The sequence below is a fragment of the Myxine glutinosa genome, chromosome 5, assembly GCF_964187855.1.
Source record: "Myxine glutinosa chromosome 5, kmMyxGlut1.1, whole genome shotgun sequence".
Taxonomy (NCBI): domain Eukaryota; kingdom Metazoa; phylum Chordata; class Myxini; order Myxiniformes; family Myxinidae; genus Myxine; species Myxine glutinosa.
Genome location: NC_136265.1, coordinates 102,239,687 through 102,266,400, shown reverse-complemented (window position 1 = coordinate 102,266,400; position 26,714 = coordinate 102,239,687). Strand labels below are relative to the sequence as shown.

Genomic DNA, 26,714 nt, shown 5'->3' with positions numbered 1-26,714 from the left:
GCACAAAATACAGCATGCAAGTTGCCTCCAAGGCACAAAATACAGCATGCAACTTGCCTCCAAGGCACAAAATACAGCATGCAAGTTGCCTCCAAGGCACAAAATACAGCATGCAAGGTGCCTCCAAGGCACAAAATACAGCATGCAAGTTGCCTCCAAGGCACAAAATACAGCATACAAGTTGCCTCCAAGGCACAAAATACAGCATGCAAGTTGCCTCCAAGGCACAAAATACAGCATGCCAGGTGCCTCCAAGGCACAAAATACAGCATGCCAGGTGCCTCAAGGCACAAAATACAGCATGCAAGTTGCCTCCAAGGCACAAAATACAATATGCAAGGTGCCTCCAAGGCACAAAATACAGCATACAAGTTGCCTCCAAGGCCCAAAATACAGCATGCAAGTTGCCTCCAAGGCACAAAATACAGCATGCAAGTTGCCTCCAAGGCACAAAATACAGCATGCAAGTTGCCTCCAAGGCACAAAATACAGCATGCAAGTTGCCTCCAAGGCACAAAATACAGCATGCAAGGTGCCTCCAAGGCACAAAATACAGCATGCAAGTTGCCTCCAAGGCACAAAATACAGCATGCAAGTTGCCTCCAAGGCACAAAATACAGCATGCCAGGTGCCTCAAGGCACAAAATACAGCATGCAAGTTGCCTCCAAGGCACAAAATACAGCATGCAAGTTGCCTCCAAGGCACAAAATATAGCATGCAAGTTGCCTCCAAGGCACAAAATACAGCATGCAAGTTGCCTCCAAGGCACAAAATACAGCATGCAAGGTGCCTCCAAGGCACAAAATACAGCATGCAAGTTGCCTCCAAGGCACAAAATACAGCATGCAAGGTGCCTCCAAGGCACAAAATACAGCATGCAAGTTGCCTCCAAGGCCCAAAATACAGCATGCAAGGTGCCTCCAAGGCACAAAATACAGCATGCAAGTTGCCTCCAAGGCCCAAAATACAACATGCAAGTTGCCTCCAAGGCACAAAATACAGCATGCAAGTTGCCTCCAAGGCACAAAATACAGCATGCAAGTTGCCTCCAAGGCACAAAATACAGCATGCCAGGTGCCTCAAGGCACAAAATACAGCATGCAAGTTGCCTCCAAGGCACAAAATACAACATGCAAGTTGCCTCCAAGGCACAAAATACAGCATGCAAGTTGCCTCCAAGGCACAACAGGCTCATGCAAAAAGGACCATATCGTGCGTAGATGAAAAGCCATGATTCGGCATTTTATGTTGACAAGTCCTTGACCACCCTCAGATATCGGCAAATTCAATCTCTCCGGTCGTAGCCAATGCTTTCCAGACCAGAAGAAATGAGTGACACATTTCTGTATTCCGCCGCCTAACCCAGCGTGTTGCAGAGCCAAAACCTTGTGCCACAGAATGGAGGTAACCAGGTTGTTTTTGACGAATACTCTTCCACGGTAAGACAATTGGCAGAGTAGGCCTTTCCATTTTATTAAAAGCAGTTCAATGCGTTCAGGCAAACCTTCCCAGTTATGCCTGATGAAATCTCCAGGACCAAGAAAAACTCCCAAAAATTTGATCCCATCTCTTCTCCAAGTGATATTTGTGGGGAGAGACGGCAGTGAGGGAAGAGGTGGGGAGAAAAGGGTTATGGTAAGGGATTCAAGCCACAGTGCCTCTGTTTTTTCCAGATGATTTTTGCTGATGAGGCTCTGCTAAAAAGTGCTAAAGCATGCATCATCTTAGCATCAGGGTTTTTGATACAAACACATATATCATCAGCGTAGGGAATAGTCTTCATAGTGTGGTTTGAACCTCTAACAGTGAAACCAGTCAAAGACTTTCGAAGAGTGTTTAAGAGGGGTTCAAGGGATAGGGTGTATAAAGCACCTGAAAGTGGGCAGCCCTGCCTAACACCTCTATTAATACAAAAAGGGGACACAAGCTCATTATTTATGTTTAGCATGGCAGATATGTTTGAATAAAACATATGTATACATGATAAAATAAAAGGTCCAAAACCAAATCGCCACAGGCCCCTTTGGTTAGCTTATGGACTCCACCAAGCCAAAGGCCGATTCAAATGCCTTTGATAATTCAAAAAATACCCACTCTCGAAGAAAGTTCCCACTCTCGTTTCTCGTCGTCATCGTCGTATGGGAGCATGCGCTGGATCAGGTCATTGCTGCGTCCATAGACGACACCTCAGCATCATCCCGACACACACCTCTGTGTGTGTTATGGCATGAGGTGTTTTACGGCGCCCAGAGTGCAAATCCGGCCACCAACCTCCTTGAGAAAGGACCCAGTACCCTGGTACTCATTTTGTCGACCTCGGAAGGATGACAGGCTGAGTTAACCCCCTGGCGTTAATTCAACGATTGACCGGGATTCGAACTCAGGATCCTAGGATCCCAAGCCCAGCACCCTAACCACACTCTCGTTTCTACCCTCTGCTGACCGCCCCCCCCAAAACAGGCCGTAATTATCCACAGCTGCCCGGACATGTGAGGGACCTTAACGGTACTGAGTTCAAAAATTAAGATGGGATCTTTTCCTTCAGAAGTGCTGGGACAGGCCTTTGGTGCAGCTGGGCTCATAGGGCAACACTGATCCTGATGCCCCAAAAAGGGTGCAAACTGGGAAATCAGTCGCCTCGTGATGCTTGTTGGGTCGATCTGTTTGTGCTCATGTTTTGTCGAATGTTATATTTGTTAAAACTTACTCTGGAAGCACAGCAGAGATGCTAAAACAGGCCTAATTCTCTCTTAAACTGGTTAATATTAATATTTATTTTCCCAGTTGTAACACAGTTATGGTTTACTTGGTGGAGTAATTTGCGGCAGCTGCCTTCATGGGTTAAACATGAACGGATACCAGATCACCTCGTAATCACCTCCTTTAATGTAAAATTTGGAAATCCTACTCTTAACCCAACTATCCAAATCGTTCAAATTCTCCGTTGATTATTTATCAATAATAATGCCTAAGAACTGATTTCCATTCCAACTCTTTCTCTTTTCTCTCCCCCAAACGCCCCCAACCCCCCCCCCCCCCAGACACCCCATTTCCATTCCAATGGTTCCCCCATCTTTTGAACACCCCTCATATGTGCGATGCTGCCTTTCCTCGCTGTGACCTGCGTGCACACCAAGCAGCCGAGGATAAGTGTTCAAAACCACCTTCACTGGCACTGCACAAGTCATTGGCATTTCAACAGGTTCCAAACTGGACCAAACTGAGGGTCGAGTCTCAGAACAGTAAATGCTACACGACTTGTTTGTAACGAGCATCTGCCACATGAACACATTGGCTCTGTCCTGCAGATCATGTAATTGGAGGGAATTGAAGGTAGCTCATTAGGTGAGAGCCGATTGGTTAGTCCCACCAATTACAAGTGGGAGACGTGATTGGGTCTTGTTATTCATTTATATGTTGTCTGCTATTGACATTGCACGTGGTACATGCTTGGGAGGCTTCACTTCAGACTCCCCTGTTACGAACCCACCACCCTCCGCTCCAATTGCAGTCCACAAAGGGACAGGCTTGAAGGAATGCAATGCACGGATTCCTCTAAGCAGGACGAGAATCATTTGACCACGGGTGATGCTCTACCCTTTCACAGATTCCTCACACATAGGCGTCCTTGTCCGCCCTCAGCGAACATACAGTTTTACGTCTCAGCTCCCTGAACAGATCAGTTCTGTCATCAAGCATGGCCTTGTGACTCTGGTCGATGGTATCCTCATTGAAGTCGATCCGTCATGGTCAGGGAATAGGTGAGTCACTGAACCTTCCCAGGTTCGCAGGCAGGAAGACCCCGATTCCTCCTTCACTGGGTATGTCGGTTTTAAAATGATACGCACCTCTTGAAACAGAGCATGACAGCTCAGGAGAATGTGTCGACATCTTCTTGCTCTCCTCGTCCTCTCTCTCGTCTTCTCTCTCTCCCCTCTCTCTCTCTCCCCCCTCTCTCTCTCCCCCCTCTCTCTCTCCCTCCCCCCTCTCTCTCTCTCCCTCCCCCCTCTCTCTCCCCCTCTCTCCCCCCCTCCCCCTCTCTCCCCCCCCCCTCTCTCTCTCTCTCCTCTCTCTCCTCTCTCTCTTCTCTTCTCTTCTCTTCTCTTCTCTTCTCTCTCTCTCTCTCTCTCTCTCTCGATTCTAAAACTGTCATTTTATTTTTCTCCTCGTGTTGTTCATGTGGTGACTTAACAGCAAAGGTCACTTATTCAAAGCACAATTAAATGAATATGCTGGTCCGTAACAATATGATATACGATTATACCTTGGAGTAGGAATTGGGGATTGTTGTTTTGTGGAAATCGTCGTCTCATCATGTGGAGTCGGCAAACTTCCTTCAAAAAAACGTGTTTTTTTCAGGCTCTGCCCAGTTCCTGTGCACAGAATGATCATGAAAACATAGATGGTGTTCCCTGACCCAATCTCTCAGGCCTAATGGCAATTAAAGGTTGTGTTACACACCGGTCTTCTGCGTAACCGTCACTGGAGCGTAGCGAGATTCTCTGGTGGCACGACGTACTCTCGACAGCACCTTCTCGTTGTAGGCATCTTTCACAGCTTGGTGCTCTGCCCGCGCAGCTATCCGAGCACGGGTCGTCGGAAGCTCTGGCCTAGAGCATGTACGAGTAGCACGCTGGGCAGCCAACTCTGAAAACAGCATGGCGAGTCGTGTGGATGAGATTCCAGAGGTGGTCTGGAAGAGAGAATTTGTCACGATTACAATAGTTGTTGGAAGCAACCATTTGCTCGTCGTTGGAATCGTACATCAGTGTTAATCACTTTTAACCGTTGCAGTACAAAAGTGTTTGCCAGTAGCGGTCTCTGCTAATTTGGGAGTTCATCACCATACCGCACCCATATCAGGGCCTTATAGAGGTCTGTGCTGCTATTATTGACAAAATGATAACATTTTGGTGAAGAGGTAACGGTGAAGCTGAATAAGAGGGAATGGAACGTGAAACAAAAAAATGCTTTAGCATAAATGCAGGTGCAAATATCATCCTTCCCTCACAACGCAAACCCATCTCATTCTGTCTTATACCCACTAGCTGCACCTTCACCACCTCTGCCCAAGCACCCAACATCCCTGCCCTCGCTTCCACCACCCCCTCCACCTTTTCACTCTCTTACCTGTTGCCCAACCACCCTGCCTGCTGGCAGAACTCTGAGCATCACCCAACCCTTTGGCTTGTCCATAAGCCTCAGAGGAAAAACTCCCATATTCTAACAGCTCTCGTGGATCTCCCCCTACAGGTAGCTGCCTCATCCCCAGATATTGGTTAACACAAACTTTATCCAGACTAACTCACCTCCCTCGCTGGTTATTCCATTGACCACTTTGACTGATCCAGTGCCGGTGCTGATGACGACTGATGGTGAGTTCCTGGTCCACCATCCCTCACTCCCCTCCGCCTGGTCCCTTCCTTCACCCTCCCCCATTAATACCGACAGATTATCTCTGGATCTGTGTACCCTCTCTGGAGCAATGCCATGTTTCTGTGTGTGCTCTACCATCCTCTCAAATATCATGACCCTGTGAAGGAGCATTTATCGCCCAACTTTGACTCCCTTATATCCATCCATCCCAATTCTTTCTTCCTAGTCTAACGACTTAATATGCCGCCATTTCAGTTGACTTTGTGTATGTCCACCGACCACTTGTCCATGGTATTGCAGCCAAAGCCTTTTGTGATACTTCAGGCCTTAGTCAATCTGTTGGCTTCCCAACACATAATCTTACTATAATTCACCAAATGTCCGTCTGTCCGTTCGAAGGTACCGCAAAAACGGCTCAACCGATCGCAACGATATTTTGGGTGGGTATTCCTGGGACCCCTGGGAGTAAAATAGGCTATATCGTTTTTCCAATTTATCCAAGTTTTCCAATTTAACAATTTTCCAGTTATTCCAAACACGATGGAATAATATTTACCGATATGAACAGTGATGTGGCTTTTGTTGAAATTCTACAAACTAGCAACGGTACCCGCCCTATGGGCGGGGCTTCAATTGGGAGGCCCAAATGAAAAGGCAAAATATCAGAAATTGAAGGCTTTAAAAAAAATTTTCAACGATTTATATAAACATCCGTTGAATCATATCACACGCAAATCATCAAAATCTAAAGAGTACATGGCGCCCATTTTGAAAAAAGATTGAATTCTGCAAAACGGAAGCGGCCGCTACACGTCTTTCTCAGTCGCACGTTTATGTGTGAAGAGTGCGCGCCGAATCTGTAACACGGAAACGGCCGCTACACCTGTTTCTCAGTCGCTTTTCACACGCTGCCATGTTACTTCGGAGCCGCACGTTTATATCGGAAGAGTTCGTCAGGAGTCGATCTACTCTCTCCTGGTACGTAGAATAAACAGTATTTGTAGAATTTCAACAAAAGCCACATCACTGTTCATATCAGTAAATATTATTCCATCGTGTTTGGAATAACTGGAAAATTGTTAAATTGGAAAACTTGGAAAAATTGGAAAAACAATATAGCCTATTTTACTCCCAGGGGTCCCAGGAATACCCATCCAAAATATCGTTGCGATCGGTTGAGCCGTTTTTGCGGTACCTTCGAACGGACGGACGGACATTTGGTGAATTATAGTAAAATACTGTTTATTCTCTGCTCTGGCCTCGTGAGATAGGGTCCCGCACCAATAAAAAATTTTTTTACATTGGCACTTCTGTCTCCACAGCACACTGCACCTCCATGGCTGGCACACACTGTCCAGACAGATCGTGACCGCCTTGTAACGCGGCATGTATATGCCTCTCTCATGGAAAATCCTCACCTAGCCCAAACGACAAATGAGAGGTGTTTATGCCTCCAAAATTAAAGTCTAGCATGTCTATAAATTACATAAGCTGCCTCCTCAGCATCACGTGTACCAAACGACTTACTCTGACAGGTCCCTGTTACATGGCAATCTAACCTATTCAAAACACATGGCCCATACCGCACTTACCACAGACTAGCTATGGAACCACTCGCCCTCCTACCACCCCCCCCCCCGCCCCCCCTCCTTCCACGCAACACTATTGTCCAACTTTGCTGATGAGTCCACTTTTTGCTGGATAGATCCTCACCCTCACCCTTCTGCCAAGAAAGCTGGTGTATCAAGCATTCCTCTCTGTCGATGAGAAAATCACCTGGACTGGTCATTCACCTAGAATGGTTATTCTCACACCCACTCATATTCTCACTTTGTTCTTTCTCCCTCCATAAGGACCGGCTGAAAAATCCAACAATCTATTTCTTGTCGGCCTCGAGGAGAGGTATGGTCTCTGGAACTCCTGGACCTATCAGCCATAACCTCTTTTGGACAGATCATATATCCAAACTGGCTGCCACCTCAGAATCCTCCACAAGGCCAGACATTTCCAATGCCATCCTCAAGTTCCGTGCCATCCAGAGACTCCGCACGTGAAAAAGCTGAATGCCTCAACTCTGTGTTTGCCTCTAAATCTTGTGTCCCAAACCCATCCCTCTCTGTACCCACCGTACCCAGTCGTACCCAGCTGCTCCTGGACTCTGTGTCCTTTCCTCCTGACAAGGTGGAAAAGTTTCTGTCAACCCTCGACTCTGATTCTGCAACAGGTCCTGACGGCATCAGCCCACGGGTCCTAAAATCATGTTCTTCTGCTCTTTCACTCCCTCTTTCTGTTCTCTTCACCCTCTCTTTTGCTCAAGGTCATCTGCCATCTGCTTGGAAATCAGCCAACATCACCGGTTTGCACAAAAAAGGTGCAAAAACAGATCCCAGCAACTACAGACCAATCAGCCTTCTCCCAATTATCAGCAAAGTCATGGAATCCATCATTGCTTCAGATATTAAATCTTTCCTCTTCTCCAATGGCTTGATCTCTGATCATCAATTTGGTTTCAGACCTGGTCACTCTACTCTGGACATGCTGCTTCTGCTTTCTCAACAATGGATGGAGGTCCTCAACGCCAAACAGGAAATTAGAGCTGTCTCCCTTGACATTTCACATGCCTTCGATATGGTCTGGCACCCTGCTCTGCTCACCAAACTCTCCTCCTTTGGTATCCATGGAAATCTCCACGCATGGCTGGCGGACTTCCTCTCTGGTCGTAGTCAACGTGTGGCCCTGAATGGGTTTCTCTCATCTCCTCTTCCTGTTCAGGCTGGAGTTCCCCAAGGTAGTGTTCTGGGCCCTGTGCTTTTTCTGGTCTTCATCAATGATCTCTCTGACTCTCTTGAAAATCCTCTCTATCTCTTTGCTGACGACTCTACTCTCTGTCGCTCCATTCCTCATCCCTCAGATCGGCAGTCTGCAGCCTCCTCACTCTCTGCAGACCTGGACAAAATCACAGACTGGTCAAACAAGTGGAACATGTCTTTCAATCCTGACAAATCTCACACTCTTACAATGCCTCTCCGAAAGGACCGACTGGACAACCCTCCCATCTACTTTCTCAACAATCCTCTCCAAGAAGTTCTGTCGCTCAAGCTTTTGGGTCTCACTATCTGCCATGATCTTTCTTGGGAAAACCACATTTCCAAGCTGGCCTCCAAAGCCAGTCGCCGACTGGGCATCCTCCGTCGTGCGAAGTCCTTCCTTGGCACACCTGAGCTCCTCACCACATACAAGGCTTTCATCCGCAGCTCAATGGAATACTGTTCCCCCCTCTGGGCTGGTGCTCCTGCCTCACACCTTGCTCGGCTTCACGCTGTTGAGGCCAAAGCTTTCAGAATCATTGGAATCTCCTGCGATGTAGTCAACACCGAGGGCCTTTCACTCACTCACCGCAGGCAGGTTGGTGGTCTTTCTGTCTTCTACCGACTCCTCTCCGGCCTTGCTCCCCCAGCTCTCTCTGTGCTCTGTCCCCCCAATATTCCTTCAGGTCGCACAAGATCTGCCTGCAACCCTCTTATGGTTAAACTGCCAAAGTCTAGGCTCTCTGCTCACCTTCACTCTTTCATTCCCCTTTTCTCCCGCCTCTGGAACAAACTCCCCCACTCCCTTCAATCCCACTCCTCCCTCCAGGTCTTTAAAACAGCTGTTCACCACCATCTCTTATCTTCCCCCATCGAAAACCTTGATCTTTTCTACCCCCGGTAATTCACCCCAGAGTCCTTGCAGTGTTCATATGTTTTATTCCTCTCCCACCTCCCCCCAAGTCCTCCCGATGTCCCTGCTCTCAAATGTTGTGTTTGTGTCCTTCCCCCTCTTCCCCCTCTCTTTTGTGTCCTTCCCCCTCTCTCCCCATCTTGTCTGCCGCTCCCCTTGTTTTTTGTGTTTTGTGTGTCGGTTTGTCTTTTTGTGTGATTAATGTTAGCTCTTTCACGAGCCTCGATCTTGTATACAAAAAAAACAAAAAAAACAAAAAGTTTTTGTGGTGAGGCCTTTATCCAAAATGTCATTCATAATGACTCCCCACTGTGGACCGGTGCTGTTATTTCCAATATTTCTCCCCTCAAGACCAAAGGATCTAAGGGTCTGCCACCCCACCCCCTCTCGCAACAGGAGGCCGAGTCTCAAGGTATGCTTCTACTTCACCACAGCGACATTGTGGGCCTTGAGGACTCGATTCTGGTCTTGCTCCCCCTGTCCCCTGCCAACGTCTGCCGCTCTGTCTTTCAGGCGTGGACCAGAAACCGCTGAGACCCTGTTCCCACCTATCATCTGCAACTTTCTCATCTTGTGCTGTGATGCATCCATGTTTTTGTCCTGTTTTCCCTTTGCATCGGTTTTGTCTTAGCAAGGCCTGTTCATGTAGGAATTGATATTGGGGATGTCTGTGAAACTATACAACAATTTGATTCAACAACTCCATACCTTGTGTACGCCCAAGCTGTCAAGACGATTAGCCAGCTCATCCTGTGGTTTAGGCCTTGGGGAAGGACCAGTGGGTGGATCCGGCTCATCTGGGATGTTTTCCAACTTGAGTCTTTTCACTGGGAGAGGAATTGGAAAATAAGCAACTTGCACCAGCATTTAAAACAACACAAAATTAGTTTGAGAGGAAAGGCAGGTAACTCGTTTACAGAGTTCAACTTGTTGCAACTACAAATGTGTCGTTTTGGACTATAGGTGGCAGTCGTAGTCACTGGAAAGACCACAAGCAGGTATTCAGGTATTTGTGCATTTCAAGACGATGAATGGCAAGGCAATGATGAATATCCTTTGTGGGGTAATTGACCGGTCTGCCTCGTCTCGACAGGTCAAGCTCCTCCACACATTATGCTCAACTCGTTATGCCCTCAGGGCAACTTAGGGGTGAGCATTGAACAGCAGCTACCTGTGAACGTACGAGTGAAGCTTAGATGCAGAAGGAAGCCATTTCGGCCAATCGAACCTGAATGGTTATGAGGTCAAAGGATTATATTCACTTAATATCTTCTTCTTTTGCTGCGAGTAGCATCAATGGCTGAGGGTGCACATCTGTAGGTTAGGGCAGGAATTTGTAATTTGTTTAGGGTCCTGCTGATAGCTCTCATAGCTCATACCCTCACCATCTCTCTCTCCACCTCTTTCTCAATTTCTCTCCACATCTCTACAGCGCATCCACACACACTTTACAACATGCTCTGCACAAACAACAGGCTATGCTCGATCATCAAGCTACTTTTCATGAGAGGATTGAGCGGACAGGGTGCTTCAGACAACGCGGGAAAGGCTGAACCGAGGCGAGAAAGGGCAGCGAAAGGGCACTTCGTGGGACTGAGGAATAACCCTCCGTGGCCGGAAGATGGGGAAAAGCACCTTGTGGCCCAATGCCACACTTCGACACCAGCCACGACACCAAGCTCCTAATGTCTAATGGCATGGGCCGGATCACAGAGCGGTCCATTGGGAAAGCAAGCAGATCAAGAGATATCCGGATGCGGTTGAGAGCAGAAAAAGGCTATCGGAGCCCGGACCAGACTCCAGTACGGGATGCGTCTGGGAATGGAGAGCTCGAACGCATCTGGAAATGGAAAAATCACATGCATCTGGGAACCTGAGAGAGCGAGCCGGTATCAGGAGAGCGAGCTGGTATCAGGAGAGCGAGCTGGCATCAGGAGAGTGAGCTGGTATCAGGAGAGCGAGCTGGAGTCGGCATAAGAGCTGGTGGCTGGAGAGAAAGCTGGTGTCCGCATAAGAGCTGGTGGCTGGAGAGAAAGCTGGTGTCCGCATAAGAGCTGGTGGCTGGAGAGAAAGCTGGTGTCCGCATAAGAGCTGGTGGCTGGAGAGAAAGCTGGTGTCTGCATAAGAGCTGGTGGCTGGAGAGAAAGCTGGTGTCCGCATAAGAGCTGGTGGCTGGAGAGAAAGCTGGTGTCTGGAGGGCGATTTGGTGCCTGGAGAGCGAGCTGGTGTCTGGAGGGCGAGCTGGTGTCTGTAGGGCGATCTGGTGTCTGGAGAGTGAGCTGGTGTCTGGAGAGCGAGCTGGTGTCTGGGGAGCGAGCTGGTGTCTGGAGAGCGAGCTGGTGTCTGGAGAGCGAGCTGGTGTCTGGAGAGCGAGCTGGTGTCTGGAGAGCGAGCTGGTGTCTGGAGAGCGAGCTGGTGTCTGGAGAGCGAGCTGGTGTCTGGAGAGCGAGCTGGTGTCTGGAGAGCGAGCTGGTGTCTGGAGAGCGAGCTGGTGTCTGGAGAGCGAGCTGGTGTCTGGAGAGCGAGCTGGTGTCTGGAGAGCGAGCTGGTGTCTGGAGAGCGAGCTGGTGTCTGGAGAGCGAGCTGGTGTCTGGAGAGCGAGCTGGTGTCTGGAGAGCGAGCTGGTGTCAGGAGAGCGAGCTGGTGTCAGGAGAGCGAGCTGGTATCAGGAGAGCGAGCTGGAGTCCGCATAAGAGCTGGTGGCTGGAGAGAAAGCGGGTGTCCGCATAATAGCTGGTGGCTGGAGAGAAAGCTGGTGTCTGCATAATAGCTGGTGGCTGGAGAGAAAGCTGGTGTCTGCATAATAGCTGGTGGCTGGAGAGAAATCTGGTGTCTGCATAAGAGCTGGTATCAGGGAAGCGAGCTGGAGTCCGCATAAGAGCTGGTGGCTGGAGGGAAAGCTGGGGTCTGCATAAGAGCTGGTGGCTGGAGAGCGAGCTGGAATCTGGAGAGCGAGCTGGTGTCTGGAGAGCGAGCTGGTGTCTGGAGAGCGAGCTGGAATCTGGAGAGCGAGCTGGAATCTGGAGAGCGAGCTGGTGTCTGGAGAGCGAGCTGGTGTCTGGAGAGCGAGCTGGTGTCTGGAGGGAAAGCTGGTGTCTGTAGGGCGAGCTGGTGTCTGGAGAGCGAGCTGGTGTCTGGAGAGCGAGCTGGTGTCTGGAAGGAGAGCTGGTGTCTGGAGGGAAAGCTGGTGTCTGGAGAGCGAGCTGGTGTCTGGAGGGCGAGCTGGTGTCTGGAGGGCGAGCTGGTGGCTGGAGTGCGAGCTGGTGTCTGGAGGGCGAGCTGGTGTCTGGAGGGCGAGCTGGTGGCTGGAGTGCGAGCTGGTGTCTGGAGTGCGAGCTGGTGGCTGGAGTGCGAGCTGGTGTCTGGAGAATGAGCTGGTGTCTGGAGAGCGAGCTGGTGTCTGGAGTGCGAGCTGGTGGCTGGAGAGCGAGCTGGTGTCTGGAAAGCGAGCTTGATCGAGTGAGGTCGAGTGCCAGGCAGACAAACCAATCCAGCGGAGATTTCCTGGACACTTTGCCCAAACACACCGATTTACACGATCTTTCTCTTACTATCTCTGTTCTACTCCACCTTCTATGGACGCACGAGCATCAATTTAACGAGCCAACTGCCCTTTTGAGGGCTTACTTATTTATTTTAATCTTTCAATTTATTGAAATTTTTCAATTTATTTTTCAATTTCAATATTTCAATTTATTTCACAGCTTATTTTTCAATCGTATTTATTTAATCGTACATCACAAAGATAATTATATTTACATTTTCCAATTGCGTTTCATCTACTCCTCAAATTGCTTTTCACGATGTAATGTTGAACAGGTATTTATACTAGTCCGGAAATTGAAGAGATCTTGTGTCGTGATTCCAGCTGCTCTTTCCTGAGAAATTCCGCACACTCGCTATCCCTCGCTGAAAGGACTGTGTGGCAAACCCTCCCATCGACTTTCTTAACAACCCGCTCGAAGAGAAGCAGTCACTCAAACTCCTGGGTGTCACTATCAGCACAATATTTATTTGGCAAACCACCTTAAAGTCACTCAAACTCCAAACTAAGCTGGCCTCCAAAGCCAGCCGCCGACTTGGCTTCGTCCGTCGTTCAAAGTCCTTCCAGGGTGCACCGGAACGCTTGTCCTCCGTCAAAGCCTCCATGTGCCGCTTGTTGGAGCACTGGCACCACTGCCTCGTACCTTGCTCAGCTTGACCCCGTGGAAACCAAGGCCTTTAAGAATAAGCTGTGTCTGTGGGCCTATCACTTTGCCGTCACACACAGGTCGGTGGTCTCTCTGTCTTCTTCCGCCTGCTGCTTTCTGGCCTTGCACCCTCTGCCCTCTCCATGCTTTATCTCCCCCAGGTTTCTGCAGGGCGCACGTGATCCACCGTCAAACCTCTTCTCGTGAAACTCCCAAACTTCAGAATACCTGCTCACCTCCACTCATTTGTCCTTCTTTTTTCCTGCCTGTGGAAACAACTTCAAGTTCTCATTCTCCCTCCAGGTGTCCAAGACAGCTGACAACCAACTCAGATCATCATCCCTATCCGAAACCACAATCTTTTCCACCCCAGTCAAACCCCCCCCACCCCCCCCCCTCCCAAATTTCCAGTTTTTCCTTCCTGAGAGTTTGCTTCTGTGTCCATCTTATCCACCCCATGCATTCTCCCCTATGCCCTAACCTTACCCGCAGATCCTTGTTGTCCGTCTCCGTCTACCTTGGCCCTGCCGTTGGTGTTTCCCCCTTCTCTCTCTACTGTTCCTTTTGTTATGTTGCGTCATAGCTCTTCCAAGAGCCTCGACTCCAGGCAGTGATCTGAAATAACAGGAAGCTGCAGTTGTATAAGAACAAATAAAATCAGCCAAGTCCAAGTATTTCAAAAACATGAGTTTAAAAATGGGGGAAAAGTTTTGAAAAAAAGGAAGTGCAGTGCTCGCGCGTTTGCAAATGTCCATACTCGCCTTCCTTCTTCGGGCCGTGCTTGTCTTCCTTCGATCCGTGTTTGCCTTCCTCCTTCGAGCTGTGCTTGTATTCCTTCTTGAGGATGGACTTCATTTGAAGAGCAGCTGCAATAATGACACAAATATCTCTTATGAAGGTTTGGTGGAGGTATGCTGGAAAATTGGCTGCGGCGTCAGAGGAAGCCTGTGCCTGCACCTTAAGCAGCATGCTTCCACAATGGCTGCCCCGCTAGCACACCGCCGACGGTGGTCCAACATTGGCCAAAAGTGTCGGGACAATGATTATGGTGACGTGGACCCAATGTCAGTGTGTCAGCACGATGGCAGCCAATGAGGTGCTCAGAACTCTGATAGTACAGATTTGTAAATAATTGATCAAGATGAATACAAACAAGTGTTACGCCTAGGTCCCCCGTCGGTGAAGTGATGTGAGTTGACAAAGTGGAAGACGCAAGGCGGCCATCTTGGATTTTGACTTGGCGACCCAATTTTCAATGGCGTTTTCCCTTATGCGTAGATACAGCCACACACCAGATCAGACGTTCGTAATTCGTTTATTTTTCAAGATATTTCGCTCACAAGGTTCAGACATATATATGGTGGCGGCCATCTTGGATTTTGACGTGGCGACCCAATTTTCAATGGCGTTCTTCCGTATGCCGAGATACACCCACACACCAGATTAGAAGTTGGTACTTCGCTTGTTTTTCAAGATATTCCGCTCACAAGGTTCAGACATACATGGCGGCGGCCATCTTTGATTTTGACGTGGCGACCCAATTTTCAATAGCCTTCTTCCTTCTGCCTAGATACACCCACACACCAGATTAGAAGTTGGTACTTCACTTATTTTTCAAGATATTCCGCTCACAAGGTTCAGACATACAGACTTGGCATTAAATATGGAATTTTTTTTTTTTTCTTGACTTGGGTTTACTTTCTTAACTCAGTATATCAATCTAGTGAGTTTCTTTTACACTTTGGTGATTTATTTGTTAAAAGAACCATGTCACTGATTGTCTGTCACAGCAAGAAGTCAACAACAGGATTATATCACAGGTGGCATGGTAAAATGTACGGACAGGTGCATTTGACGATTGGCTTCACAGTCGGGTATACAAGGGTTGTTGCGTTCTGTATTAGTGGAAAACAACTGCTACACATCTCCAAAAGTTATTGCCGCTTCCTCTGGAGATGGTCCGTCAACTCGACAATGCTGTTTGTCATGGAGTGGTGGCTTTACGAAATTACAGCATGAAAGAGCGTGCTATTGCTCGGCAGTATGGCATCACTCAAGGTCAGGTGTCAAAGATCCTGAAACGAAATGCTCAGAGGGGTGTCCCTACTCCAATACCGAGGCCAGGATGTCCCCGCAGAACCACAAGGAGAGATGATCGCCAGCTGCACCGGTTAGTCCGCAATGGCCGTACCAAGTCAGCTAATCGGCTTATAGTCAGGTTCAGTATGTCCAGATTTAAAGTTTCGTTGGATTTTTTGGGGGATTTGGAAAACTATATATTTTTGGAAACTATATTGTATAGTCAGTCAGAAAACCAATGTTGCTATTTGCACAGACTCCTGTATGGCGGCCATCTTGGATTTTCAAAATTGCCACCGTATAACTAATTTTTCTCAATATCTCAGCTTCTAAATAACATAGAGCTTTGATTCTAACGGCTAAACATACATTTTCAAGGGCCCCGAATCCAATGGTAACAAGTTCGATAAGCTAGACATGACCATAGAGCTCCTATGTGGCGGCCATCTTGGATTTTTCAAACTGGCCGCCGTAAAATTGATGTTTCTCAATATCTCAGCTTCTAAACAACATAAAGCTTTGATTCTAACGGCTAAACATACATTTTCAAGAGCCCCGAATCCAATGGTAACAAGTTCGACAAGCTAGACATGACCATAGAGCTCCTATGTGGCGGCCATCTTGGATTTTTCAATCACGATATGGAGGTGCAATTTCAATAATTTCAATTATCACGCCTGTCAAAAGACTTCAAGAGTCAGTTTGGCCTGGAAGGTGACAAGATCACAGAACATCATGACCTTGGTCCAAGTGCAGTCAAGAGGGAGCATGAAGCAATCAACAAGATCAAGGCTGCGATACTGAGTCACGGGAATCCATTTGACACTGAAGGTGACAAGCTGCACAATGTGATAACGAATGCTTACATCCCAGACAAGTATGTACCACAGATCTTGAACATTGATGTCACTGGTCAGAAGTTGTATGAAGACTACGTGTCGGAGCGTATCAATGGAGATGTTAGCCTCTGGGCACCAGTCAAGAAGGAGAACAACAAGATGTTCACGTCTGGGAACAAGAGAACCACAGTGAAACTCAGAGACAGGACTGTGGATCTGAAGGAGACTAAGGAACTGTACGGAAGGCTCATGGTCCTTGCCAAGTCAAACAGAGACGTCAACCAGAAATATGCCATCGGAAATTATGAGTTCACTGTGACACCAAGAGTTCGCTCCAGATGGGACAATTCTTCCATGCACTGACAAGTCAAAGTTAATTCATCTCCTCGACAAGTTAGCAAGAGCAGAAATTCACCCCGAAGATCAGCAGCAGACACCAGCTGCAAGTGTTCTACAAGAAGATGCAATGGACGCAAGAACTATGGCATCCACATTTAGTAAACCTACAAGTCGGAAGATTGCACTGGTGGATGGGATGGTACTTGTGCATAAGCTGACAAAGAAACCAGCCACTGTAGTGAAAGTCAACGATCTGGGTGAATGCTTCAATGACAGACTCATGTCTCCAACAAAAGATTGTGATGAGATCATACTGGTCTTTGACACGTACAAAAACGATTCTCTGAAGAGTGCTACCAGGGCTAAAAGAAGGCAAGGAAAGGATGCAGTACAGTATCAAGTCAGAGATGACACCAACATCAAACACATCCCAATGAGCAGATTCCTTTCTCATGACAAAACAAAGGCTGATCTGACTGACTATCTGGCAGCGAAAACTCTAGAATACAAGTCACTCATCCAAGTTGATCATCACGTCTGCTTCAGGGCATACTAGGAGCAACAGTGACCTGCTCTTCGAGGACAACAACCATGAAGAAGCTGACACCCTGTTGATCCACCAGGCCGTGCTGGTATCCCAGCGAAACCCACATGATGCGCAGTTGGTGTTCTTCTCTCCCGACACAGATGTCCTGGTACTAGTCATAGCAAACTATGACCTACTGCTGAGGAATACATCCATTTCCATGGCCTCTGGAATACTTCAAATAGAGCCACTGTGGACAGCTCTAGGGGTCGAAAGAGCAAAGGCGTTGCCAGCTTTTCATGCTTTCACAGGGGCAGACAACACTGGGAGGTTCTCTCGAATAGGCAAAGCAACCTGGCTGCATGTCCACCTCAAAGCAAGTGAAGATGTCATAGACACCGTGCGAATGCTTTCAGATGCAACTGAAGTGACGGAGGACATGTTGTCCACACTAGCTAATTTTGTATGCGCTGCTTACTCTCCAAATGGCATCCACATCGACAGCATCCCCGAACTACGATGGTATCTCTTTTGCAAACACATGGCAGAAAGTGACAGGCTTCCTCCTACTCTTGGAGCTCTCAAGCAGCACATCCTTAGAGTCCATATCCAAGCCAGAGTGTGGGGTCAGGCAAGCATTGCCCAACAGGATCCTCAGCTGAATCCCCAGCAAAACGGCTTTTACAAAGACACGGATGGACAAGTGAAACCAACCACAACTGAGGAGCCTCCAGCCCCCAAGGCCATCATTCAAATGGTTAGATGTCAGTGCAAAACAGACTGTTCTTCATCTAGATGTTCCTGCAGAACAAACAACTTGGCTTGTACAGACCTTTGTCAGTGTGACATCCAGTGCCAAAATGATGAGGACTCTCAAGATGTGATGAACGAAAGCGATGATGAGGATGATGATGACTTTACTCAATGATGAATCAAAGCTCTGTGCTCTTTAGAGGGTGAGTTACATCAGTTTTACGGCGGCCAGTTTGAAAAATCCAAGATGGCCGCCACATAGGAGCTCTATGGTCATGTCTAGCTTATCGAACTTGTTACCATTGGATTCGGGGCCCTTGAAAATGTATGTTTAGCCGTTAGAATCAAAGCTTTATGTTGTTTAGAAGCTGAGATATTGAGAAACATCAAGTTTACGGCGGCCAGTTTGAAAAATCCAAGATGGCCGCCACATAGGAGCTCTATGGTCATGTCTAGCTTATCGAACTTGTTACCATTGGATTCGGGGCCCTTGAAAATGTATGTTTAGCCATTAGAATCAAAGCTCTATGTTATTTAGAAGCTGAGATATTGAGAAAAATTAGTTCTACGGCGGCAATTTTGAAAATCCAAGATGGCCGCCATACAGGAGTCTGTGCAAATAGCAACATTGGTTTTCTGACTGACTATACAATATAGTTTCCAAAAATATATAGTTTCCAAATCCCCCAAAAATTCCAACGAAATTACATAGTGAACCTGACTATTAGGGCTGAGTGGCAGAAACTGACAAATGTGCCTGTATCCAGAAGGCGAGTCAACCAACGACTGGTTCAAGCAGGCTATCGTGCCAGGCGTCCCCTGAGAAAGCCACGCCTGACGAGACAACACGACCAGCGCCGATTGCAGTGGGCCAGAGAGCACCGTCAATGGCAGCCAGGACACTGGAATCATGTGATCTTCAGTGACGAGTCTAGATTTCTGGTCTATCATCAAGATGGCCACGTCCGAGTGCACAGACAAGTGCATGAAGCCTACAACAAAGATTGTATAGTGCCAAGAGTCCAAGCTGGAGGTGGTGGGGTGACCGTTTGGGCTGCTTTTCATGCAGGGGGCAAAACTGACCTGGTTGTTCTGAATGGAAACCTGAACCAGTTCAAGTACAGGGCCATTCTGGAAGAAACATTGCTTCCATTTGCTCGTGCAGCCTTTCGAGGAAACTTTGTCTTCCAAGATGACAATGCACGGCCTCATCATGCTCGCATGATCCAACACTTTCTTGCTGACCGTGGTGTAGAGCATATGGAGTCGCCTGCCATGTCCCCGGATATGAATCCGATAGAGAACTTGTGGGCAGAATTAATGCGTCAAATCGACCACTTGGACCAGCAGCCCACCTCTGTGCGTGAATTACAGCAGGCTATTGTCACTGCATGGCAAGCGATTCCTGTCCAAACCTTGGCAAATCTCGTGAACAGCATGCCTCGACGTGTACGTGCTCTCCTGAATGCTCGTGGGGGTTACACGAAGTACTGAACTGTAATTTTACTGTCGGTAATCCCAGTCGTAATTTAACTTTTGTTTTTGTTACAAAAAAATTTGGCTAATGTACAAAATAAAGAGATACTTCTGGAAAACGTACAGAAGTTTAACACAGTACTGTCCATGAATTGAGTTCGATATCAGTTTACATCACTTTCAAGGATCAATTTATTTGTTTCGAAATGTCAAATGTGGTTTTTGTTTCTTTTAAAGGTCACATTAATAAAATCTAGAATAATTTCAACATAATTCCAATGAACTTTTGGTTCTAAGACATCTTGAAAAGTAAGTTCACCCCCACAAAAAAAATATTCCATATTAAATGCCAAGTCTGTATATATGGTGGCGGTCATCTTTGATTTTGACTTGGCGACCCAATTTTCAATAGCGTTCTTCCTTATGCCTAGATACACCCACACACCAGATTAGACGTTGGTACTTCGCTTATTTTTCAAGATATTCTGCTCACAAGGTTCAGACATATATATGGTGGCGGCCATCTTTGATTTTGACTTGGCGACCCAATTTTCAATAGCGTTCTTCCTTATGCCGAGATACACCCACACACCAGATTAGAAGTTGGTACTTGGCTTATTTTTCAAGATATTCCGCTCACAAGGTTCAGACATACATGGCGTCAGACATACATGGCGGTGGCCATCTTGGATTTTGACGTGGGTTGCACCCACACACCAAATTAGAATTCGGTCCTTCGCTTACGCATGCACGCACGCATGTACGCACGCACGCACGGACGGACGGACACACGGATGGAGGGGAAAACCATAGTCCCCCTTTCGCTCTGCGGTGCGACGGGGGACAATAATGGGTATGTGATCAATTTCCCTGAAAGAAAGGTCAAAATTAAATGGGGTACGTGAGTCAACCATGTGGCTGAATCCGATTCGAGAAATAGAGACTGCTGAAGCCTTCATATTTGAATAGCTAAGTGAAATTATTGCAGGAAAATTTTTCAAACTTCACATTCCGAGCAGTGGTCAATCAATATATTCCTTTGCCAACTTGCAGTTGATGTATGACATGTCAGTTTGTATTGCTCGGTTTTCTATGTAATTTGAGGATAAGAAAACTTTGCTCACACTCTTGAGCTTGCAGCCGTAATCCGAGTTTCCGAATCTGCAGACACGGTGGTGGGGAGTAAGGGTGGAAGAAGAAACCTGGAGATGAGTCAAACGTATAACGAGGTTTGCAGAATTGTCGAGAAGGAGGAGTGAAGGGATGATGCAACAAGGGAGACGAGACAAACAAAGACCGAAGCCATCAAATATCATCAAATACCATCGTAACTGTCACAACAGAGTTCTCTCTAACTTCATGGTGCTCAATAGTGTGAAGGTGCATATGCCTAGGAAGCAAAGGAATCCCAACTCATCAGTGTACCTGGGCAGCACAAACAAAAACATAACTTACTAGTGGGGTGTGCGTACACATTGTAAGCAATAACAAACCATGTTTTATTTGTACGTACATAATAAATATATGCTTTATGATTACAGGCAAGCATCACCAACCTCCTGCTAGATATCAATTCACGCTTTTTATTTATTTACTTTACGGACTTGTTTACGGATTTTTAGGTACATTTTCATTGAGATTTTTATTTCACAGTTTACAGTTATAGAAAATACAATTTTCAAATGCGAGATGACGATGTTTTCTTTTGTTTTTTTTGTTACAACGCATTTACGTTTTTTAAAGTAAATTTTCATTTTTTCATTTACGGACATTATTGTCATGTTTATGTCACTGTTTACAGTTAGAGAAATTACTATTTTCAAATACTAGATATCGATTGAGGTTTTTTTGTTTGTTTGTTTTTTTTACAGCCGCGTTTACGTTTTTACGTAAATTTTCATTTACGGATGCTTTTTCCTTTTTTTCATTTACGGACATTATTGTCATGTTTATGTCAATGTTTACAGTTAGAGAAATTACTATTTTCAAATGCTAGATATCGATTGAGGTTTTTTTGTTTGTTTGTTTTTTTTACAGCCACGTTTACGTTTTTACGTAAATTTTCATTTACGGACGCTTTTTCCTTTTTTTCATTTACAGACATTATCGTCATGTTTATGTCAATGTTTACAGTTAGAGAAATTACTATTTTCAAATGCTAGATATCAATTGAGGTTTTTTTTTTGGTCGTTTTTTTAACAGCCGCGTTTACGTTTTTACGTAAATTTTCATTTACGGATGCTTTTTCCTTTTTTTCATTTATGGACATTATTGTCATGTTTATGTCAATGTTTACAGTTAGAGAAATTACTATTTTCAAATGCTAGATATCGATTGAGGTTTTTTTTTTTTTTTTTTTTTTTTTTACAGCCGCGTTTACGTTTTTACGTAAATTTTCATTTACGGACGCTTTTTCCTTTTTTTCATTTACGGACATTATCGTCATGTTTATGTCAATGTTTACAGTTAGAGAAATTACTATTTTCAAATGCTAGATATCGATTGAGGTTCTTCTTTTTTTCTTTTTCTTTTTTTTTTTACAGCCGCGTTTACGTTTTTATGTAAATTTTCATTTACGGACGCTTTTCCCTTTTTTAATTTATGGACATTATTGTCATGTTTATGTCAATGTTTACAGTTATAGAAATTACTATTTTCAAATGCTAGATATCGATAGAGGCGAGAGGGGCCTCATCGATATATGCAGGCCAATGATGGAAAAGCTGAGAATATTAGAACCTGGTCGAGTCGCAAGTGTGTATGAGTGTATGAGTGTGTATGAGTACGAGCAGCGAACATGATTTTGTTTCAACACAAATCAATGCGAGATTAATAAAAACGTGGTACTACTCTAGTCCAGTCAAATGGACCCTAACCCTAACCCTAACCCTAACCCTAACCTAACCCTAACCCTAACCCTAACCCTAACCCTAACCCACCACTAATTGGAAAAGATTGTTTCTATGTTGGATTCTCCTCTGATGTACCACAGGAATACCATATCAAAAATAGAGATGAATGGGAGGGGTTGAAGGGGTCTAAATATGCTAATTTATGTTAATTAGGTCCGAACATCAAAGGAACAAGCTAAACAAGAAGAAATCTTGCATTTGTCTCAAGAATAATCAATTTAATGCTACCCACTATCATCAATAGTGTTGTTAGAAATGATAGAAACTCAAATTAGGTACCTACTTGGATTATTACCTGATTATGCAATCATAATTATGCTAAATAAGTGTCGCCATTAATGAAAAACCTTCTTTTGAAATAGTGAACCAAAAATTATAAGAATGGTGTCAAAACCTGCGTTTTCATGGTCAAGGTGTTCAATGGTAGGGGCCAGAACTTCATGAAGTTATTATTATTATGCAAGTTATCCAAATTATGCAAATAAGGCCCTTACCAAGAAACATATTACAATAAAAAGTAATTACTCATACTGGGTAAGACAAATAGAGGAGACAAACCTACATGTAAGTCTCTAAAACACTTGTTTAGCTGTGCGGTCGTTCAGTCATCAATTTCAGCCTCAATAACTTGTGGGTCCTTTGCACTAAGTCGATCCACAGCACGGACACGAGAAGGCTGAGTCGACCCACAGCACAATATATATATATATATATATATATGTGACTATTCATTGATGAAAGTGTTCATAGAGAAATGCAGCCCAATTGTGCTTTCATATACCAGGCCGGGTAGGATCGCCTAGAGGTATGCACACTCGCCTCGGAGCTGTCTAGCCTAAATGAGGATCCCTGACCAAGCTGTAAACTGTCATCCAGGTGTTTTACAGGCAGGGCGAGGCGTCAATGTATGCACGATCCATCGGATCAACGTTAAACTGGGTGTACCGTCTACAAACATTCGTAGTTGGCGGATATTAAAGATCCCGCAATGTATTTTGTGAAGAGAGGCAAGTTATCTCCTATCAAGAGCGAGAACGGAAGTAACTAACAGACCTAGTAACAGTAAAACCGCATCCTCAGGACTGAATATGCTACCCTTAGAAACAGCAGAGAAAAAAGTGTGGAAAAAACAACCCAGAAGGCAATACAGACCTGGTCATCACGAGCTGCAATTTGACTTTTATGCTCGGCCAACTGGGTCTGCGACCTCGTCATTTGCCGTGACAAGCTTGCCATCGAGCCGGTCTCCCCAGCCAATGATTTCCGCATGGACGAAAGCTCCTTTTGAAGCTGCATACGTACAAAACAAGCAACACGTGGTCAGGATTCATTCCAAACAAGCATTTGGGTTGAATCACCGTTTGTTGAACGATACAGATCCGAACGCAACGATACAAAGATCTGGATCCGGATAGTTGAACTTTTAAAGTGATTCTTCACCATTGGCAGTTCGGGCCAAAAACGAGAAAATAGCGGGATATCTTAAAAAGTTGTGGACGGATTTGGACAAAACTTGGTGGACCGGTTGGGTGTCTGACAAGGAAAAATTGATTCCATTTGGGTGAAGATCCGAATACGGATCTTGATACAAGAATGTTTTTTCATTTTTTAAAGTGATTCTTCACCAATGATTAATGTTGCTAAAACCGATATGTAGCACAATGTCTAAAATAGTTGTGGACGATTTCTGGCAAAACTAGGTGGACGAGTTGGTTAGGCGACAAGAACAAGCTTATTAGATTTGGGTTCAGGTCCGAATCCAGATCCAGCCTGTTAAGTCGATACAAAACGTAACTTATTCAGCCTGGCGGAGGAGTGCGCTCTACCGAGTGCCGTTCTAGTTTAGTCATGTTAAACCTTTTGAAAAGCACCATTTTCATTGTTTATTATGTTGATTTAAATATTTGTATTATTTTTTATTGCTATCCCTTGTAAACCACATATCCTTAGTCTTCGGACTTTTTATTTGGTGTCTGTCAATCAAATGGAAATTATACATACAGATCTGTACATGCATCTCTGTGTGTATATACATATATATTGTTACGGCCCGGGGTTTGTGTTTACTACGAGGGGGTTAGCCTCCGTTCCCTCCCGAACTTACCGGACCTGTGGCTGCCGCGCACGAATAACTTCGTACCTCGGCAGGTTGCGAACCAAAAACTACGAACGCCAATTGGTCCGTCGCGTGATAGCTTACCTGTACCACGCGACGGTCTCAATCGGGGAACGTACCGTACGTACCCTCCGGCGTACCAAATTTAGATGTCCGAGCAAAACCGTTGGTAACCGCGCCAGGGTAATGCGAAATCTGTTACGGCTGATTGTTAATCAGTGGGCGAACAATGGCGGATCAATGGAGGAAAAGACATTCACGGACAGAGAGAAAAGGAAACGTTTAACGCTTCGATTTATTTACAAATATTTACAGTGAAACTTATCGACAGGACAGAAAAAGGAACAAAAAGCAGAAACGTCGCTTATTCTACGCCTTATTACGATTACAACAAATAAACACGACATGGACCCAGCACACATTCACGGGGGAGGGGGAGGGGAAAACGAACGTTGGAAACCTGTTAGCACAAAGGCCACGGTGTTCCAGATGCCTCTCCTCGTGGTGTCCTTCGTCTTGACCTCACCAATGCACACCTGGCCGGCAAACGGCAGTCCCCAACATGAGCAGGTAATGGTGATCCCAGCACGGACAGGCAAGTGAAGGTCGATCGTCTTCGATCTTCGTCGATCTTCGGTCGTCGATCGCACGGACTTGGGCAGGTGAGGTCGCTCGTCAGCACGGGACTTGGGCAGGTGAGGTCGATCGTCAGTACGGACTTGGGCAGGTGAGGTCAATCGTCAGCACTGACTTGGGCAGGTGAGGTCAATTGTCAGCACTGTGCACACGGCAGGTGAGGTCGTGCACACGTGCACCGAGAGGGAGTCCGGCAGCCAGCAGAGAGCAATGAATACGTGCAGATTGAGCAAAGTACAAGGTGAAGAGTAATGCAGACACGTACTGAGTGAGGCCGGCAGAGAGAGAAAGTCATGCAGGCACATGCTAGGTCAACAATGTCCAAAAACCAAGAGAGCGTATCTTGCACACGTGCGGAGGGGGCAGAGAGAGAGAGATTGAACACGTGTGCAATGGCCTTTTGTCCAGCACTTGCCGAGGGTGAGGAGTGGGGGGGAGGGGCGATGCAGCACGGACTTGGGCAGGTGAGGTCGATCGTCAGTACGGATTTGGGCAGGTGAGGTCAATCATCAGCACGGACTTGGGCAGGTGAGGTCAATCGTCAGCACTGACTTGGGCAGGTGAGGTCGATTGTCAGCACTGACTTGGGCAGGTGAGGTCGTGCACACGTGCACCGAGAGGGAGTCCGGCAGCCAGCAGAGAGCAATGAATACGTGCAGATTGAGCAAAGTACAAGGTGAAGAGTAATGCAGACACGTACTGAGTGAGGCCCGCAGAGAGAGAAAGTCATGCAGGCACGTGCGGAGGGGGCAGAGAGAGAGAGATTGAACACGTGTGCAATGGCCTTTTGTCCAGCCCTTGCCGAGGGTGAGGAGTGGGGGGAGGGGGTGATGCTCCGAGGGTGTCCTGGCTCCCAATTGGTGGAGCCCGTTACTCCGCCCCACAAGCTCCCCCGAAGTTCCTCAGGCCCTGATTGGTGGAGTGTCGCTTCCCCTGCCTCCACAAATTCTCTCAAAGGAACTTTTACCTGGTGCTTGGATGGTGTGCCTTTGAGCCTGCATGCACTGTCTGGCAAATTATCCCTTATAAGTAGAGGACCTGTCTTTCCCCTTCCACAACGCATAATGACATAATAACCCGAAATAAGGGGAAGGGGCTAAGATAATGGTCTGCGATGAAATAACTATTCTAAGGGACCGGTATGGCCCGGAAGTTTATGTTTACTGCTAACGACCCAGTGTTAATTTTAGTCATCAGCATCATTTTTTGCCAAAAATAATGTTACGAAATTGCTTTATGTTCCCAGAGATCAGATGTTGAAGGGAAAATAAACGATAAATTGCAATATTAAAGTGTCAATGATGGTGAAAGAAAGCCACAATCAGGAAACAAACGTGTTGTTTTATACATCTCACGAAAGCTAACGTTGCTAATTAGCATTCAAGGTGAATCACCTATCGTTTCCATTTGCATCATTTATGATTTGTGATGGTGAACAATAGCGATAATCCGCAAAAAAAAATTTTTTTATATTTCAGTGGCGGATCGATGGAGAGAGTCGGGGGAGGGATGGGGGCCCTTGGTAATTCTATTTTTACATATAGCCTACGTTTGTTGTAATCTATATAGATTAGTGAACTATAAAAGGTGCATTTAAAGTATTTTAGTACATTTAAATATAACGTACAGGTAAAGCATGGCGATTATGATATATGACAGATTCGACCACTTCGACAACGTGTTCAGATTAAAATTGCGGGCAGTGAAGTCAGCCGTCGTACGACGTAATGACATCATAGGCGTAATGACGT

General features: G+C 46.2%; 1 protein-coding gene across 1 annotated transcript in view; it reads right to left on the bottom strand.

Moving 5' to 3' along the window:
* The window catches only part of LOC137427308 (uncharacterized), a 68,536-nt gene that overhangs the window by 23,026 nt on the left and 18,796 nt on the right, over positions 1-26,714 (bottom strand). The window contains exons 8-13 of the mRNA XM_068116719.2: positions 23,364-23,501; positions 20,424-20,460; positions 14,049-14,153; positions 9,806-9,924; positions 4,463-4,694; positions 4,266-4,374 (exon numbers count right to left, since the gene is read on the bottom strand). Coding sequence (XP_067972820.2) covers positions 4,266-4,374; positions 4,463-4,694; positions 9,806-9,924; positions 14,049-14,153; positions 20,424-20,460; positions 23,364-23,501 — 740 coding nt within the window. The remainder of the gene's footprint in view (positions 1-4,265; positions 4,375-4,462; positions 4,695-9,805; positions 9,925-14,048; positions 14,154-20,423; positions 20,461-23,363; positions 23,502-26,714) is intronic.